General features: G+C 61.1%; 1 protein-coding gene across 8 annotated transcripts in view; it reads left to right on the top strand.

Moving 5' to 3' along the window:
* Positions 1-18402, top strand: part of ARHGEF1 (Rho guanine nucleotide exchange factor 1) — a 31007-nt gene that overhangs the window by 423 nt on the left and 12182 nt on the right. For 5 of the 8 annotated variants that reach the window (XR_010408148.1, XM_064581019.1, XM_064581020.1 and 2 more), the window contains exons 2-24: positions 6360-6402; positions 6491-6574; positions 7030-7143; positions 9039-9137; positions 9307-9349; positions 9520-9766; positions 10188-10217; positions 10461-10560; positions 10711-10807; positions 10882-10917; positions 11062-11199; positions 12054-12159; positions 13583-13750; positions 14054-14199; positions 15627-15773; positions 16103-16185; positions 16371-16496; positions 16594-16708; positions 16830-16930; positions 17118-17195; positions 17423-17498; positions 17572-17739; positions 18214-18301. Coding sequence is in view for 7 of the 8 variants with exons in the window: in XM_064581019.1 (XP_064437089.1) it covers positions 6373-6402; positions 6491-6574; positions 7030-7143; positions 9039-9137; positions 9307-9349; positions 9520-9766; positions 10188-10217; positions 10461-10560; positions 10711-10807; positions 10882-10917; positions 11062-11199; positions 12054-12159; positions 13583-13750; positions 14054-14199; positions 15627-15773; positions 16103-16185; positions 16371-16496; positions 16594-16708; positions 16830-16930; positions 17118-17195; positions 17423-17498; positions 17572-17739; positions 18214-18301 (2420 nt within the window). In the remaining variant the exon portion in view is untranslated. Of the gene's footprint in view, positions 1-696; positions 835-862; positions 952-6359; positions 6403-6490; positions 6575-7029; positions 7144-9038; positions 9138-9306; positions 9350-9519; positions 9767-10187; positions 10218-10460; positions 10561-10710; positions 10808-10881; positions 10918-11061; positions 11200-12053; positions 12160-13582; positions 13751-14053; positions 14200-15626; positions 15774-16102; positions 16186-16370; positions 16497-16593; positions 16709-16829; positions 16931-17117; positions 17196-17422; positions 17499-17571; positions 17740-18213; positions 18302-18402 lie in introns of those variants that run through there. The other 3 variants (XM_054511440.2, XM_054511441.2, XM_045891631.3) reach the window with 3 other exon arrangements.

Genomic DNA, 18402 nt, shown 5'->3' with positions numbered 1-18402 from the left:
TGGTCACTCCCATTGTACGGGTGGGGAAACTGAGGCTCAGGGAGCGGAACCGACTCGTCCCAGGGTACACACACCGTGAGACCGAGTGGAGTTGGGATTTGAACTTGCAGGTGCTTTCAAGCACCGTCCTCCAACCCCACATGCTTTAGGGCCACCGATAAAGAAAAACGTCAATCACCACGCCGTGGGCCGCCGTGAAGCTGGAAGTTGCGGAGCGCGCTTGAGAGCATTTTTTGGAAAGCTCTTTTTCTGGGCCATTAATTATAGCTTGAGAGATGGGTTGTAGGGGACAGAACTGGAGATCTTCCCCCATTGTACAGGTGGGAAGACTGAGGCTCGGAAAGAAAGAATTGCTTTTTCTAGGTTACACGGCTTGTCCGCGGGAAAGGTACGCTGGAACCCAGGAGTTTTGCTTTACAGCCCCAGCACAAAGTGTGCGCCCGGGGCGGTGGGGGTGCCGGGAAAACTAGTGTACGCCTTGGAAATTCAGCTGTTTCCGGAGTTAGGAAAGCAAGATAGGGTGGGGAACCCAGGCCGGAGACTAAGGGCCAGGGGCGAGTCGGAGACGTCGGATTGAGCCCTGGGTCGGGGGGCTGGAACCACTCTGTAGTGGGGCTGGGGGGCGGGGGCGGGGGGCGGGGCACAGTAGAGTGACAAGGGCAGTCGAGATACGGAAACGCCAGCCCTCCAAGGCAGGCCAGAGTGGCCCTTTCTGGCCAGCGTGGCGCCGTGGAGAGCTAGAGCGGCCGGCGGGAGGAGTAGAGTCGCTCGGGCAAGAACCAGGCAGCAGCCAGGCTAGAGCGGCTGGCGGGAGGAGTGGAGCTGGAAGCAAAGGTAGACGCTGGGGCAGCTAGAGCGACTGGGAGGCGGGGGTGGGGGGGGACCCCGGAGCCGGCGCGCAGAGGCTTCGGTTCTGGCGGCTGCGGTGGGTTCTCCTACGACCAGGAGCAGGTGAGGGATGCGGCCCCCGGCGGGCGTCAGACCCTGACTCCGCAGGTCCGCCCCATCATCCCTGGCCGTGCGCACCGCCACGTCCCGTGTAGTAGGATTTGGGGCCCGTGTAGACCCGCCACGTCCCACGTAGGATTTGGGGCTGGTGTAGATGCGCCACGTTCCGTATAAATTACAAGGGCCTATAGACCCACCAGCTTCCTGCTAGTACCCCCGCCACGGAAACTCGGCTTCTTATAGATGTGAGGTCCCCATCGGTCAGTGGCACCCCCTAGAATCCTGGGCCCTGTAGATCCTGGGTCTTGGGATCACCACATACTCCTGTAGAATTCTGCTCCCGTTTTAAGTCTCCACAGGTCCCGCAGACTGGCTGCTTTACATATGGAATCATGACCCGGTGTGCTTCTCAGCTCCGAGTAGATCCACCTGTTTGAACTTACCAACAGAATAGAATCTGGAGCCTTATACATTCCAAGGGCCCCTCGTGGACTTACCTTGACTACTCTGTATTTTAAGTTCTTTAAGGCTCCCGGAGGTTCTTGGAGACCAGGGTCATCCACTCAGTGTCTTATAGACCCCGAACCTTGCATAGAATCCAGGCGCCCATGTAGTCCCCGACTGGTGCCTGCTTTGCTCTAGGACCTCACCTCTCTAAGAACCTTCTAAACCTTCCCTGACCACCACCACCCCCAGTCCCATGCACACAGTGTCCCCTCTGCTGGGCCTAGGCCTTTTCAGTTGCCTACAGATCCATCTGACAGCTTCAGCGTATGATTACTCTTTGTGGTACCCCCTCACCGTCTATCTCCTAAGCAGCCAACCCCCCACCTTCCCTTCCAGAATGCTCTCTTGAGCCCTAAGCCTCTGTGGAGCAGCCTGAGCAGCAACCTGCACTTCTGCCTAAGTCACAGTGCCCACACACCCCTGACTTTCCCAGACACCAGCTTTGGTTCAGATTTTAGTTTCCTAAGGTTGGGGTGGGGGTTCCCCAATGCTCTGAAGCAGCACATTCTGATAGATTTAACTATCATAACTATTTTGGAAAGCTCTTTTTCTGGGCCAGCATAAACTGGAGCCAGACTGCTTGGGTCTGAATCCTGGCTCTGTCTCTGATGAGCTGTGCTTCAGTTTCCTCTTCCGAAAAATGAAGGTAGTTATAAAACTGACCCCCAGGAGTCATTTAGAGGATTAAATGAGTTAATACCTGTAAAGCAGTAATATTATGCTTGCTACATACTTAATAGCACGTATTAAATGTTAGCTACTGTTTCGTGTTTCCGTGATGAGGAATGAAGGAGATAATATGTATCATAGTGCGTGATTCGGGGCCTGCCTGGCACTGAGCATTTGCTCACATACCGTGTGTCCTCTCCTTTGCGCTTTTTGGAATCTCCCTGCCTCTGTTGAGCCCCACCCCCCGCCCCAAGTGGGGTGAGCATGGACCTTCCATGTGCGCAGTCATGTTTTCCAGCCCAGAAGTTGCAGCTGGTGGCCTGGTGAAGGTTTTCCATCTCGAATGGGAATACTAATCGCATGGGGTGCTTGTGGTTGTGAGCGTTAAGTGAGTTCAGATGTGAAGTACTTGGAGCAATGCCTAGCACACTGTAAGTGCTAGGTAGGTTTAGCTTTTGTAATAATCACTTTTTTTTTTTTTGGCGTCAGTTTGCAAGTTTATTTACGTGAAGATTTAACAGTGCTCAAATCTTAAATTACCTAAGCTTGAAGTTGGACAGAGACACTCTATGGAAGAGAATAAAAATGTCGTGTGCTCTGGGGAACCCATGGGATGGCACAGGGACACTCCAGAAAGCATCATTGTTTCATGGTCATAATCAAAATCATAACCATCATTTATTGAGTGCTAGGGAGGAGGCCTGTGGAGGAGGCAGAAGGGTGAGTCTCAGGCAACCAGGGTTATAAATAGCTTTGGGTTGTGGGGCGAGCCCCCACCCCACCCCACTGGTCCACCCCACCCCATCTCCACAGCTCCTTCCCGCCTGACACGGGCTCTCGTGGCATTAGTCAGGCTAATTAAAGACACAGAAGAGGGTGGTTGGAAGACTCAGGGGGAAGCGGAGACTCTAAGGGAGACAAGATGGGAGAGCCAGCAAGAGATGGGGGAGAGAGAGAGAGAGAGATGAGGGACAGCACATGACACAGTGACTCGAGAGGACTCAGGTGGCCGCAGAACCAGATGTGGGAAGACAGGCAGAAACACTGACAGAGGGGGAAGACAGCGACAGAAGCAGGGTTAGGACAGAAGCAGGGTTAGGGCGAGGTGGCTGAGGGGGAGGGGAGGCAGTGCTGGTGGGAAAGTGAGACAGGTCTGAAGGGAGGGAGAGAGGGAAGGAGACAGGGAGAAGAGAGGCAAAGACCTAAGGCACATTCAAGGGACAGACAGCAAGAGAGAGCTGGCTGGGGAGGGAAAGCCAGCGGGACAGACGGATGCAGGGCAAGGAAGACAGACACACCTTGGGGATGAGCTGGCTGAGGACCGAACCTTATTTTCTGGGATTGGAAGAGGGGGAAGATACCAGGTCCCTGAGGGAAAGCAACTTACGGGTTTAGGGAAGGAGGTTCAGAGTTTTGTTTTCTTATGTGGGGAGAGTTGGGGGGTTGGGGGATTTGCCTTTAGATTTCCTGTCACAGGAAGTGGGGCTGGTGGGTTCAGAGGCAACATCCGGCCCCAAGCCTGTCAGGTCTAGGAGAGCCCCCCCACACCCCACTTATCTCCTTTCTGCCTTTCCTTTAACCTTCCCAACTCTGCTAGCCTCCAGGCCCTGCCTCCCTAGGACCCAGCCTGCAGCACCCTCCTCCCTCGGACCCAGGAGTCCAGGCCCCCCACCTCTCCTTCCTCAGATCCAACCTGCAGCCCAGTCCTCTCTTAGACCCAGGAGTCCAGACCCCCAGCCCCTCCTCCCTCAGACAAGGGGTCCAGACCCCCAGCCCCTCCCTCAGACCAGGGGTCCAGACTCCCAGTCCCTCCTCCCTCAGACTCAGGAGTCCAGGACCCCAGCCCCTCTTGCCTCAGACCCAAGAGTCCAGACTCCCAGTCCCTCTGCCCTCAGACCCAGGAGTCCAGGCCCCCAGCCCCTCCTGCCTCAGACCCAAGAACCCAGGCCCCCAGCCCCTCCTGCCTCAGACCCAAGAGTCCAGACTCCCAGTCCCTCCTCCCTCAGACCCAGGAGTCCAGACTCCCAGCCCCTCCTCCCTCAGACCAGGGGTCCAGACTCCCAGCCCCCTCCTCCCTCAGACCCAAGAGTCAAGGCCCTCAGACCCAGGAGTCCAGACCCCCAGCCCCTCCTCCCTCAGACCCAGGAGTCCAGGCCCCCAGCCTTCCTCCCTCAGACAAGGGGTCCAGACTCCCAGTCCCTCCTCCCTCAGACCCAGGAGTCCAGACCCCCAGCCCTCCTGCCTCAGATCCAAGAGTCCAGGCCCCCAGCCCCTCCTGCCTCAGACCCAACAGTCCAGACTCCCACTCCCTCCTCCCTCAGACCCAGGAGTCCAGACCCCAGCCCCTCCTCCCTCAGACCCAGGGGTCCAGACTCCCAGCCCCTCCACCCTCAGACCCAGGAGTCCAGATCCCCAGCCCCTCCTCCCTCAGACAAGGGGTCCAGACTCCCAGTTCCTCCGCCCTCAGACCCAGGAGTCCAGACCCCCAGCCCCATCCTGCTTCAGACCCAAGAGTCCAGGCCCCCAGCCCCTCCTGCCTCAGACCCAAGAGTCCAGGCCCCCAGCCCCTCCTGCCTCAGACCCAGGAGTCCAGACCCCCAGCCCTCCTGCCTCAGATCCAAGAGTCCAGGCCCCCAGCCCCTCCTGCCTCAGACCCAAGAGTCCAGACTCCCACTCCCTCCTAGGACCCTCAGACCCAGGAGTCCAGACCCCCAGCCCCTCCTCCCTCAGACCAGGGGTCCAGACTCCCAGTCCCTCCTCCCTCAGACCCAGGAGTCCAGACCCCCAGCCCCTCCTCCCTCAGACCCAGGAGTCCAGACTCCCAGCCCCTCCTCCCTCAGACCCAGGAGTCCAGATCCCCAGCCCCTCCTCCCTCAGACCAGGAGTCCAGACTCCCAGTTCCTCCTCCCTCAGACCCAAGAGTCCAGGCCCCCAGCCCCTCCCGCCTCAGACCCAGGAGTCCAGGCCCCCAGCCCCATCCTGACTCAGACCCAAGAGTCCAGGCCCCCGGCCCCTCCTGCCTCAGACCCAAGAGTCCAGACTCCCACTCCCTCCTAGGACCCTTAGACCCAGGAGTCCAGACCCCCAGCCCCTCCTCCCTCAGACCAGGGGTCCAGACTCCCAGCCCCTCCTCCGTCAGACCCAGGAGTCCAGACCCGCAGCCCCTCCTCCCTCAGATCAGGGGTCCAGAGTCCCAGTCCCTCTGCCCTCAGACCCAAGGGTCCAGGCCCCCAGCCCCTCCTGCCTCAGACCCAAGAACCCAGGCCCCCAGCCCCTCCTGCCTCAGACCCAAGAGTCCAGACTCCCAGTCCTCTGCCCTCAGACCCAGGAGTCCAGACTCCCAGCCCCCTCCTCCCTCAGACCCAGGAGTCTAGGCCCCCGGCCTCTTCTTCCTCAGACCCAAGACCCAGCCTGCAGCCCCCTCCTCCCTCAGACCCAGGAGTCCAGGCCTCCAGCCCCTCCTGCCTCAGACCCAGGAGTCCAGACCCCCAGCCCTTCCTCCCTCAGACCCAGGAGTCTAGGCCCCCGGCCTTTTCTTCCTCAGACCCAAGATCCAGCCTGCAGCTCCCTCCTTCAGACCCAGGAGTCCAGACTCCCAGCCCCTCCTGCCTCAGACCAAGGGGTCCAGATCCCCAGCCCCTCCTGCCTCAGACCCAGGAATCCAGACCCCCAGCCCTTCCTCCCTCAGACCCAGGAGTCCAGACCCCAGCCCCTCCTCCCTCAGACCCAGGAGTCCAGACCCCCGGCCCCTCCTCCCTCAGACCCAGGAGTCTAGGCCCCCGGCCTCTTCTTCCTCAGACCCAAGACCTAACCTGCAGCCCCCTCCTCCCTCAGACCCAGGAGTCTACACTCCCAGCCCCTTCCTCCCTCAGACCCGGGAGTCCAGACTCCCAGCCCCCTCCTCCCTCAGACCCAGGAGTCCCCAGCCCATCCTCCATTAGAGACCCCAAATTACAGGCTTTCATGGCCACAGTTTTCTTATGGACACAGGCTCCTGGGCCTCCATCGCTTCTCCCACCCCTCCCAAGGCTCCCTGTCCTTGGGCTCCCCGCCCTGGCTGGCCTCTGAAGGGCTCTTTGTCGCCACACAGAGGCCCCATTGAGCTGCGGAGGAGGCTGGGATTGGGGGGGGGGAGGCTGTTTACACACCTTCACACCTGGGCCAGGAATCTGTGAGTAACGGCCCTGTGCCACCACCTCCTGCCCCCACTAACCGTGGCCCCTCCTCCTCCCCAGCCCTGTGGAGCCCATGGAGGCAGAGGACATCACCCGCGGGCTGGTGAGTGGAGAGTGCCTGGGGGGAGGAGACTGGGGGGCTGCAAGGTGGGATTGCACCCTGAGCTGAAGCCATCCCTCCTCTTCCACAGGCCCCAGGACCACCGCGGCCTGGCCTGGTGCCAGTCAGCATCATCGGGGCTGAGGACGAGGATTTTGAGAACGAGCTGGAGACGGTGAGGGGGAGATGGCGGGGAGAAGCTTCTGTCCCAGTCTCCCTGGGCCCCAGCCCTCAAGTCCCATCCTAGGTGTCCCCTCCCTCCTTAGGTCCATCGTGGGGTGCTGCCCCCTGCCTCCTCTCACTGCCCATTCCTCTTTCTGTAATCTGGGTACCACCATCCTCATCTCCTCCTACCCCATTCTTGATGCCCCATTATAGCGCAGACTCCCACCCTTTTTACTCTAATCCTGGGTTTTATCACCGCCCCCCTTAATTACAGCACAGATCCCTACTCCCTCTCATGCCTGTCCTCATCACCCGCCATTATAACGTTAAATCTCAGCCACTATCCCTGACCCCAGCCCCGGCCACCGCCATTACGGCGCAGACTCTGCTGCCAGGGAGGGGAAGGGTCAAGCCCAAAGCCCTTCCCCTGCTCCCCACTGTCTCACTCCCCCTCCCCGCTCTCAGAACACAGAGGAACAAAACAGCCAGTTCCAGAGCCTGGAGCAGGTGAAGCGGCGGCCTGCCCACCTCATGGCGCTCTTGCAGCACGTGGCCCTGCAGTTTGAACCCGGACCCCTGGTGAGGGCAGGGCTGTGTGGGCAGAGGGAGGGGTGGGGCCGGGACAGGCCACAGTGCTCAGTGAGATAGACCAGTGAAGACAAGCTGGGAGGGTTGGAAAACAGATCCAGAACCCACAGCACAAGATCTAGAAAGCGAGAGCCAGAGCGCTAGCTAGCCATGTGACCCAGGCAAGATTGCAGGTGCCCCGTGGAAATCTCCGTGAGGAGCCAGTGCAGGGGGGGAGAGTGCTCACAGCAGGGTCATGCAGAGAACAAGAGAGAATCCAGAAGCCAGCAGAGACCATGCCGCCCAGCCTCCTTCCCTGCCTGTGGCTGTGTCACCCATCCATGACCCTGGAAGTAGAATCCTCCTCTGTGGCCTCGGCAGGTGCCACCAGTCCATCTTTCAGGGCTAGGGCATGGGAGGAAACCACTAGCCTTCCCAGGTCTAGCTGGCCCAGAAACAAGAAACACCCGCAAGCAGCGCAATAAGGCAGAGCGAGCATAATTCATGATCCACAGATACAGGCAGAAAATACCCAGGCCCCCACAGATGCCAGCCCATGCTGCCTGGAGGCGCCTGCAGGGTGTAGAGAGCCCAGTGTGTGACTTAGGAAGAAAGAGGCCACTAAGTGGGTTGGAGGGGGGCGCTCTGTGGACAAGGCTGTCCTCCCAAGAAGACCCAGTGCGGCCCAGCACAGGCTGCAGTTAGGGTGTAACCCAGAGCACTGGACTGGACTGGAAATGCGTAGCGGGGCCCTCTGGAAACCAGACAGCGGTAGAGATGCCAGGGCGGGATGCCTGGGGGCTGCAAGAAGCTGGGGCGCATCGACTGACCCCGAAGCTTCAGAAATTGGCAGGAAATCGGGAAGGTGCCTTCTCTCCAGAAAAGTAGCTGCCCGTCCCCAGTGAATGGAGGCTGTGGCCGTCTGGGCAAAGAGGTCCCCTTGAGCCTGAGGTTTCTGGAACTCGAGCTCTTGGAACTCGGCCCAGGGAGGGTGCTGACTGCCGTGTCCTTTTACAGATGTGGAAACGGGCCTAGCCAGGGCCAGGGGCTTGGCTGAGGTGACCCGGATGGCCCCTGGCGTTTGGAATCTGGCCTCCTGCTGCCCCCTCACCTCATCAGCTAGGGAAGCAGCCACGAGATAGTTGTGGTCCCCTGGGCCGCTCCCTGTTGGCCTCTCATGAAGTTTTGTCGTGGAGTTTGGGGGTGTGCAGAGATTGGTTGAGAAATAGAGTCCTGCCCCTACCGAGGGGTGAGTCCTTAGCACGCAGACCAGGTCCCTTACCCGACGAGAGGCCCCAGGAGCCAAGACAGGCTCAGTTGGCAGCGCATTGCCAGCATCCCCCCACAAGGGGCTGACGCACAGGCGAGCTCAGGGAATGAGTGGTGAATGCACGAGTGAGCCCCGCTGGACCACCTGGTTATTTACCCAGCCCCCACTGCGCACGGGGCCTCTCTGGGGCACAGATGAGTCAGGACCTCGGTCTCTCTCTCACACACATGCTCAGGTTGCTTGTGGTAGTTCTAGGCTGTGGGCTGTAGGGGAACAGGCTGCCTGGATTCTAAATCCCAGCTTCGCCACTAACTAGCTGTGTGACCTGGGGCAAGCTTCTTGAGCTCAGTTTTCTCATCTGTCAAACGGGATAATGACAGTGCCCGTGATTGACCAGGTTAACGTGGGTCAAGGGTTTAGAACGGCACCTGGTCCGGGCCCCGCTTTCGCAGCGTAGCAGAAGATCGCAGGAAACCGAACCATAGCAAATGCTCACGGGGGCCCCCAGGGAGCCCGAGAGAGGCCAGGGCCTGGGGGTGGGGGTGGTGGAGACCAGGGAGCACTTAGTGGAGGCTTTGCAAGGCAGAGTGGGGTTTGGTTGGCGGGGGAGAGGACAGGCGGCGCTCTGTGTCCCCAGCTCTGCTGCCTGCACGCGGACATGCTGGCTTCTCTGGGCCCCAAGGAGGCCAAGAAGGCCTTCCTCGACTTCTACCATAGCTTCCTGGACAAGACCGCGGTGAGAGACACCTTCGAGGGGTTCCGGTTCCCTCACTCCTTGGTCCTGGGGGGGGCTCGGTGCCAGCTGGGCCCTCCCTCCACGGCTCCCTCCCCTCAGCCCATCATTCCTGGTGCGTGGTGACCCCATAACCACCTGGTCCTCCCCCTCCATTCTCTGTCCTGAGCAGGTCTTGCGGGTGCCGGTCCCTCCCACTGTCGCCTTTGAACTTGGTAAGGAGAGGGGAGAGGGACTGTGGGTAAGGGAGAGGTGTCTGGCCGGGGCTGGGGAGCCCCAGGATGGGAGGCCACACTCCCCTGCTCCCGTCCTTCCCCCAGCATGGCCATCGGGAGTCCGAGCGTGGGTGGAAGTGGCCCCCAGCCCCCTGCCCGTGTCCCCGCAGACCGCACGCGGCCCGACCTCCTCCCTGAGGACGTCCAGCGGCAGTTTGTGCAGGAGGTGGTGCAGAGCCAGCAGGCAGCCGTCAGCCGGCTGCTGGAGGACTTCCGCTCCAAGCGGCTCATGGGCATGACGCCCTGGGAGCATGACCTGACCCAGCTGGAGGCCTGGGTTGGGCGGGACCGTGCCAGCTTCGAGGCCCGGGAGCGGCACCTGGCCGAGCGGCTGCTGACCCACCTAGAGGAGATGCAGTGAGTGGGGCCTCCCCCTCCCCAGCCTGGGGGCAGTATGGGGGGGGGGTCCCTGCAGCTTCAGGGTTCATTCCTTACCCTTTGGGCTCTTCCCCTGACTTCTGGGTTCCCCAGCCCTGCCGTTTGTGATTCATCTGGTTTTGTGTTGTCTCTTCCCAACTTTGGGGCACCCTCCCAGTTTCCAGGGCTTTCCATGGTCTTGTGTTTGGGCCTGACGATTGGGTCCTGTCCTTGCGGCTCTGAGCTCACAAGTGACATTCCTCCCTGCTGCCATCTTCCATCCCTGTAGCCTTGGCCCTCTCCGCCTCTCCTCTCTCTCCTGTGCCCACTTCTAAGGGGACAGCACCCCGGACCTCTGTGCTGGGTAGACAGGGACCGAGGCTTAGCAAGTGTGTCAAAAACTCCTTTCTTCTTTTTGCAGACCCACCATCTCTACCGATGAGGAAAAGAGGTGATGACGGAAGCAGAGGGGATGGCAGGAGAGGCATTTAGTCCCCTGGGCCCCAGGGAGGAAGACCAGGGATCAGGGGCCTGGCCCTATCCCCCTTCCTCAGACACTCAGCTGGAAGCAGTTGTGGGGTTGGGGTGGGAAGCGAATGCAGAGGGGAAGACTTGGGGACAGCAGTGTCCCCATGGCCATGGGTGTGTGTGCATCTGCGCACATATTGGGGCCCTCACCGTCCCCTCCCCACAGTGCCGCTGTGGTCAACGCCATCAGCCTGTACATGCGTCACCTTGGGGTGCGGACCAAGAGCGGAGACAAGAAGTCGGGGAGGAATTTCTTCCGAAAAAAGGTGCTTTTCCCCTGAGCGCCCAGACCTGGCCCTTCCCTCCCCTAGAGGCCCCTGGGGAGCCCCGTGATTCGGGGCTCCTGAGGTCTGATTCTGCTTTGTTGGGGTCTCAGAGATGCATAGCCCCTTTTCCACTCTCCTTACTTCGCTCAGATGATGGGGAATCGGCGGTCAGATGAGCCAACCAAGACCAAGAAAGGCCTGAGCATCTTCCTGGACGCCGCCCGCTGGAACCGGGGAGAGCCTCAGGGTGAGGTGCCCGGCCTCTGCCCGCCCTGGCTTCCCCACACCACCCCCGCCTCATGGTCCCATCTCTCGTTTCAGCCCCCGATTTCCGACACCTCAAAGTCGAGGCTGATGGTAATGTCCTGAAGCTGGCTGGGGCTTGGGGGAGGGGGTGGGGGATGCTCCTGGGCTGTGGGGAGGATGGGGCTGGAGCACAGACTGCTGTGGATTAGAGGAGCTGGGCTCTCATTTCCCCCTGCTCCCTGGATGTCTCCCCAGCTGAGAAGCCAGGCCTTACGGAAAGGAGGGGAGGCCTGGGGGTGCCCTCCCGGGACCGGAATGTTGGGGCTCCTGGGCAGGATGTCCCTGGAGTTTCTCTGCACCCTCTGTCTGGAGACAGTCCCGACAAGGAACCAGGTGAGTTTCTTGAGCTCCCCACCCCAGCCCAAGAGACCACCGCTCAGTTCTCTGCTTGCCTCTCCCTGGTCACCAGTATTATTAAGAAACCACCCCCACCCCACCCCCCGGGGCACCTGGGTGTCTCAGTCGGTTAAGCCTCTGCCTTTGGCTCAGGTCATGATCCCAGGGTCCTGGGATCGAGCCCCACGTTGGGCTCGCTGCTCATCAGGAGCCTGCTTTTCCCTCTCCCTGTCGCTCCCCCTTGCTTGTACTCTCTGTCGAATAAGTAAATAAAATATTGAAAAAAAAGAAAAGAAACCACCCCCCTTCCCTCAGTTCACCCGTTCCACGGCTTTCCTCTCAGGCTCCGGCCTCCGTCCTGGTGATGCTTAGCCCTCCTCCTTGGACTACATTTCCCATCCGCCCCCACGGCATCATTTCCCAGAGCCCTCTCTGAGTACATTGTCAATCACCTCCATGAATCTGAGGCAACTGCTTGGCCGGGCCTGGGTTCACGTCCCAGCTCAGCAGCTTAGTTGGGTTATATCCTGGAAGCCCTGTCTGAGCCTCAGTCTTCCCAAAAGGGGTCTACCTCTTCCTGCAAGTCCCGGCTTAGGCTCGGGAGAGGGAATGGACGTGGAGGCGTCACGCAGAGCCCCAGTGTGCCCTGGTTCAGTGGTTTCTCCCCCCACCGGCCCCAGCTGCTGTGGCCATGTCCCCCACCGAAGTGCAGGGCAGCCGCTGGTGTCGGCCGCGCACTGGGTGGCTTTAGCCCCCACCCCCCATTCCACGGGAGGAAATAGAGGCCCCCAGAGGGTGGGTCTTGCCGCAAAGGCCCGGCAGCCAGCCTGGCTCTCCCCCGCCACCCACAGGTGTTGATGCCTCACCAGAGCTGGGGGACGCGCCCCCGCAGGGCCCGGCCAGCCTGGAGCCCCTGGCGCCCCCGGAGAGCACTGAGGAGGGCGCTGACACAGAGAGGTGCCCGGGGCCGGGTGTGGGGGGCGGGGTGCTGAGTGCAGGAAGGGGCTTACCAGGCTGGGGAGGCGCGTGCGGGGCCGCGCTGCCATTTGCTCCTGCTGTCCCCGAGCCGTCTCCACTCTGCCCTGCTCCTCCCTTTGCCCATCCTCGGCCTCCTCTGTCCATCCTCCACTTTTTCTTTTCTCATCTCCTCTTCCCTCTTCCTCCTCCCTCCCGCGCTCTTCGCCTCTGGGCTCCCCCTGTCCCCTCCCTCACCCCTTCAGATTTTCATCCCCTCCCCCCCTCTTCTGAGCCACTGCCCTGCGCCTTGCTCCTGCCTCCCAGTGCCCTGTCCTCCACCCCCCACCCTCTGTGCTCCAAGCCTGGGGGCCCTGTCCTCCTCACAGTTGGGGGGCAGGCTCTGCCCCCTGCCCGTCCTTGTGCCGCTGCTTTGGGGGCCCTTTGGTAGGTGGGGGAGGTGAGTTGGGTTCCATTTGGGTCCTCCTCTGACCCTGTGCCCCTCTCTCCCCAGAAGGTGGAAGAGGTGGGTGCCTGGGCCCTGGGTGGGGGGAGGGCTAGCCCCTCCCCCATTTCTCCCAGCCCCTCCCCTCTCCCCATGGGCCACCCCCTCCCCTTCACCCTGCAAGGGGTGGGTGGGGACATCACCCTCCCAGCAGAAGAGCTAAGTATTGAAATCTCCTTCCCTTCCTCACTCCCTGCTCTGCCCCCCCAATCCCATTGCCTCAGGGAAGGGAGGGGTCAGTCCTGTGCTCCATCCTGGGTCTCCCTCCCCACCCCCACCAAGTTTCCCTGTCCCTCCTGACCACCCCCACTGCCCCAGCACCCCAAAGTCCCAAGTCCCACTGCTCCTTCTGACTCTCTCCTCTCTTCTGTTGCATGTTTGATATCTGTCCTGGTCTCCCCTACCTGGGTCCCCATCTATCCCTGTCCTCGTCTCTCCCTGTCTGTCCCTGACCTGGTATCTCCCCACCTCTGTCCCTGTCCTGGTCTCTCCCTGTCTGTCCCTGAACTGGTATCTCCCCACCTCTGTCCCTGTCCTGGTCTCTCCCTGTCTGTCCCTGACCTGGTATCTCCCCACCTCTGTCCCTGTCCTGGTCTCTCCCTGTCTGTCCCTGACCTGGTATCTCCCCATCTCTATCCTTGTTCTGGTCTCTCCCTGTCTGTCCCTGACCTGGTATCTCCCCACCTCTGTCCCTGTCCTGGTCTCTCCCTGTCTGTCCCTGACCTGGTATCTCCCCACCTCTGTCCCTGTCTTGGTCTCTCCCTGTCTCTTGCCCTCTCCTGGTCTCTCCCCAACTGTCCCTGTCTTGGTCTCTCCCTGTCGGTCCCTGTCTTGGTCTCTCCCTGTCTCTGTCCCTGTCTTGGTCTTTCCCTGTCTCTGTCCTGGTCTCTGCCTGACTCTGTCCTTGGCCTCGGGGTCCAGGCTATCGGGGCGTCTGGGGCGCTCGGAGAGCCTGCGGGTGAGTGACCGCCGCCGGCCTTCCCGGGGCAGCCTCGGGGCTAAGGGCCGGGGTGGGGGCCGCTCCCGGAGTGACGTGGACATGGACCCCAGCTCTGCCACGGCCGTGCTTGGCCCTGCCCGACGAGCCACGTAGGTCATTCCTCCCACATCTACTGAGGCAACCTGGAGAGTCAGGAGGATGGTGGGGGAGGGGTCGTTGCCAGATTTACAGAGAACTGGGTATTGGACGCTAAGGTCACTGAGGTCACAGGAGAGGGGTGGGACTCTTCTTTCTAGAGATTTGGGGGCTGCTCTGCAGCATGGGCTACTTTGCAGGCATTGAATGCCAAGGCCATGGGGTGGGGTGGGGGATGGGGTGTTAGACACTAGGAATGGAAGTCTCCTCCCTGGGATTCCCCAAGCTGGGGCCCTAACGAGGCCTCTGTCTCACAGCCCTGAGCCCGGAGATGAAGGGGACCCGGGACGGTCAGGACTAGAGCTGGAACCAGAAGAGCCCCCTGGCTGGCGGGAGCTCGTTCCCCTTGGCACCCTGCACAGCCTGCCCAAGAACCAGGTGAAGCGGCAGGAGGTCATCAGCGGTGAGTACCCGGAACACCACCCAATTCTGGCAAAGAGACCATGGAGCTGTCCATCCCCCCAGAGCTTGAAGGCGGCCTGTTTCCACCGAGGGCCATTTGTTATGTAAATTGTAGAACAGCCACTCATGGAACAAGAATGTGGCTGTCAGCTGTCAAAGTGACATTTCCAGCGAGTTCTGCGCCCCCCCGCGCGCCCCCCCCCCCCCCAGTACAGGGCAGTGCTGGTTAAGAGCAGGAACGGGTATATAAAGTTGTATTTTTCCAGTAAATCTTTGTTTTCTTATTTGGGTAGTAATAGTTCACACCTCAAAAGAGTGTCACGGAGCTGAGGTGATTGATGTGAAGCGTTTAGCGCGGTGTGGGGCCGGGTAAGAACTTTCCAGTGTGACTCTTCTTACCATGATCTTAACCGTTCAGGGGCAAAAAGGGTCCCAGGGGCACACGTTTCAGAAGATAACCAATATATTATCAGTGCTTGCTTCCGGGCAGGGATGTGATGGAAGTATTGTTTCCGTCTTGATTCTTTTCTGTGATTTTGAACTGGGTGTGGGGAGGGTGTTTGGCAAAATAGGACACTTCTTTGGAAGCTCTGGTTTGGAAGTTTATTTACAAGTTGCTTAATAGTAAGGGTACTCATTTGGAATTTTTAGGGCAGTAGGGGAATACTTTTTGTGTCACAGATCCTTCTAAGGATATGAGCAAAACATAAAGCAGTGCTATCGGATGGAATTTTCTGGAATAATGAAAACACGCAGCATCTGCGCTGTCCAGCATGGTTACCACCAGCCACGTGATGGCCGTTGAGCACTTGAAATGTGACAAGTACAACTGGCAACGGAATTTTGCATTTCAGTTAAAATCTGAAGGCCTGTGCTTGGCTAGCGGCCACCGGAGCAGACAGCACAGCCATTTCCCTCCTCAGAAAAATATTCCTAACACAGGATTGCGCGTTTAGTCTCCAGGGACTCCTGGGGCCTCTGAAACCCAGGCATGCTCCCTCTGGGGGGGTCCCTGGGTCCAAGGCTATCAACGTGTGTGTAAAGGGTTATCATTGTTCCGGAAACCAAGGCCGAGAGACCTGCTGGACGCCAAACACAGCTCCGGCAGGTGGGAGGGGGGGCGCTTGCTGGTGGTGGTGTGACCAACTCATCCCAGTTCGCCTCGAACTTTCCCAGGTGTAGCACTGAAAATCCCATGTTCTGGGAAAGGCGTCAGTGCCAGGCACAGGGGACCACTGGTCACCCTGGCTGGCTGCCGCAGCCAAGCAAAACTTGCAACAGGATCAGGAATCTTCAGTGGCTATTTCAGGGGCAAGCGATTCCGTCCAGAGAGAGTCACCCCTGTCCCCCACCCCGAGCCTGCCTCTGAGACTACACCCCATCCTTTGCACCCTCCCCAACCATGCTTCCTGCTCGGTGGCCCCACAGAGCTGCTGGTGACAGAGGCCGCCCACGTGCGCATGCTCCGGGTGCTGCATGACCTCTTCTACCAGCCCATGGCGGAAGGGGGCTTCTTTTCCCTGGAGGAGCTACAGAACATCTTCCCCAGCCTGGACGAGCTCATCGAGGTGCATTGTGAGTGCAGGGCCATGGCCCACTGTGCGCCCCACCACCAGCTCCCTCCTCAAGGCCTTTGCGGCTAGACCTGGAGTCTAGCACATTCCCCTTGAGTGCCTACCACGGGCAGCTTCTTTTCTAGCCCTGGGGGCAACCTCAGACCCCCAGAGCTCACATTCCAGGGGGCACATCAACAAGCACAGGGCATGGGTGGGGGTTGGGGGGGGCAGCCCATTGGCCCCAAGGATTAGACACTTGCAGCCCAACCTCCACAACCCCCCGATCAGCTCTACATACCACCTCTTGGGCCCTGACAGAGCACCCCCTTCCCTCACCGCTCTTAACAGCCCTGTTCCTTGATCGGCTGATGAAGCGGAGGCAGGATAGTGGCGACCTCATTGAGGAGATCGGAGATGTGCTGCTGGCCCGGGTGAGGGCGCCCAGCCCCTGCCCCCCTGGGGTCCCCTCCTCCCAGCCAGGGACCTGGAATCCCATCAAGATCCAGGGGTCTGGGCCCCTCACCCTGTCCTCCTGTCGAGGCTGCTATTCCCATGTGAGGCCCTGTTCTTCCCAATCCCACCTGAGACACCCTCCCTGGCCTGAATCTCACTGTAGTTTGATGATGCCGAAGGCAACTGGTTCCAGAAAATCTCCTCCCGCTTCTGCAGCCGCCAGTCATTTGCCTTAGAGCAGCTCAAAGCCAAGCAGCGCAAGGAGCCTCGGTTCTGTGCCTTTGTGCAGGTGAGGGGGAAGCCAGGGTCCCAGGGGGGAGGGGGCTGGTGTCGCAGTCCCCGAGGCGCCCCCAGTACGGGCCACCTCAGCGCCACTCTGCCCCTAGGAGGCCGAGAGCCGCCCACGGTGCCGCCGCCTGCAGCTGAAGGATATGATCCCCACGGAGATGCAGCGTCTGACCAAGTACCCCCTGCTCCTGCAGAGCATTGGGCAGAACACAGGTGCCAGAGGGCCAGGCCCCACGCTGCGGGGCCCCGGCTCTCCCATCTCTCACCATGGCGGGGCAGGGGCCAGGAGCTTCTGGCTCGGGGTTCACCGGGGCTCGTCTCTCCTCTGCCACAGAAGAGCCGGCGGAACGGGAGAAAGTGGAACGGGCAGCTGAGTGCTGCCGGGAAATTCTGCACCATGTTAACCAAGCCGTGCGCGACATGGAGGACCTGCTGGTGAGCCTGGCTGTGGGCCCAGAGGGAGGGGGCGTCCGTGTGGGGGGCCTGGGCGGGCCTTTGTCTTGTCTACCTCGGGGCCCCTTCTCTGGAGGTCGGGCCTGGCCCTTGGCTTGTCCCTTCGGGGTCGCTGTGGGTCAGCCGCAGCCCTTGGGTCATCCCCATGACTCTCCCTTCCCTGCCCCAGCGGCTCAAGGATTATCAGAAGCGCCTGGACTTGTCCCACCTGCGGCAGAGCAGTGACCCCATGCTGAGCGAGTTCAAGGTGGCCCTGCCTGCCCTGACCTCCCCGCTTCTCCCTGGCCTTCCCCTGCCCCTCCTGCCCCCAGGACTCTGTGCTAATGCGCCCCGGGAATGAGAGCCACCCCCTGCCCAGAACCCCTCCTCGGTCCCAGCGGCTTGCCCGTCCTGGGCCCGGCCCGCCATCCCGGCCCCGTGGTCCTCCCCGCCCTCCCCCGCCCTGCGCCGACCATGACGCCTTCCTGCCTCCAGAACCTGGACATCACCAAGAAGAAGCTGGTGCACGAGGGCCCGCTGACGTGGCGGGTGACGAGGGACAAGGCTATAGGTGAGCGCCGGGGCTGAGCGGGGCCGGGGGGGGCCCGGGGGCGCGCTGCTGAAGCCTGGGCCTCGCCCTGCAGAGGTCCACGTGCTGCTGCTGGACGACCTGCTGCTGCTCCTCCAGCGCCAGGACGAACGGCTGCTGCTCAAGTCCCACAGCCGGACGCTGACGCCCACGCCCGACGGCAAGACCATGCTGCGGCCCGTGCTGCGACTCACCTCCGCCATCACCCGCGAGGTGGCCACCGGTGAGGCCCCTGCCCGCGGGATGGGGGGCCTCTGAAAGAGCTGGGGAGCGCACACTGGCCCCGGGGAGGCCACGGCCGAGGCCCAGGAAGGGGAAGCTGCGAGGGCCCCCCCGCCCCGGAGCCGGGCATGGTGGGGGGCCAGGAGCACTGTGGGCCTTAGAAAGGGAGCCGCGCAGCTCCCCAGGGGTTTGCACACAGGAGCTGCCAGCTCTGATCAGCATTCGGAGACGCCCCCCGCAGGGACCTGTAGGGGAGCAGGGGTGGAGGCTGGAGCCCAGCGAGGAGGGGTTTGCAGATGCGCTCCAGGGGTTTTGTGGGGAGAGCCAGACTGGGGACTGATGGATGAGGGGATGTGAGAGGGAGGCCCTGGGAGGAGGCACCGGAGGGATGGGCGTGAGCTGGGGGAGCCCAAGCTCAGGGGAGGTGCACATCGGGGTGACCCTGGCTCTGAACCCCCTCTCCCTCCTCCTGCAGATCACAAAGCCTTCTATGTCCTTTTCACGTGGGACCAGGAGGCCCAGATATACGAACTGGTGGCCCAGACCGTGTCAGAACGGAAGAAGTGAGGGGGGCCTGGGTTCTAAGCTCGGGTGGAAGAGGCGGCCCAGGCTGGGGGGTGGGAGGCCCCAGTACAGGATCTGGGGGCTCTGACTGCCTGCCCTG

Source organism: Mirounga angustirostris, unplaced genomic scaffold (genome assembly GCF_029215605.1).
Source record: "Mirounga angustirostris isolate CCGP_5_RB_7025 unplaced genomic scaffold, mMirAng1.0.hap1 SCAF_16, whole genome shotgun sequence".
NCBI lineage: Eukaryota > Metazoa > Chordata > Mammalia > Carnivora > Phocidae > Mirounga > Mirounga angustirostris.
The sequence above is the reverse complement of the archived record's forward strand: the minus strand, read 5'-3'. Positions and strand labels throughout refer to the sequence as shown.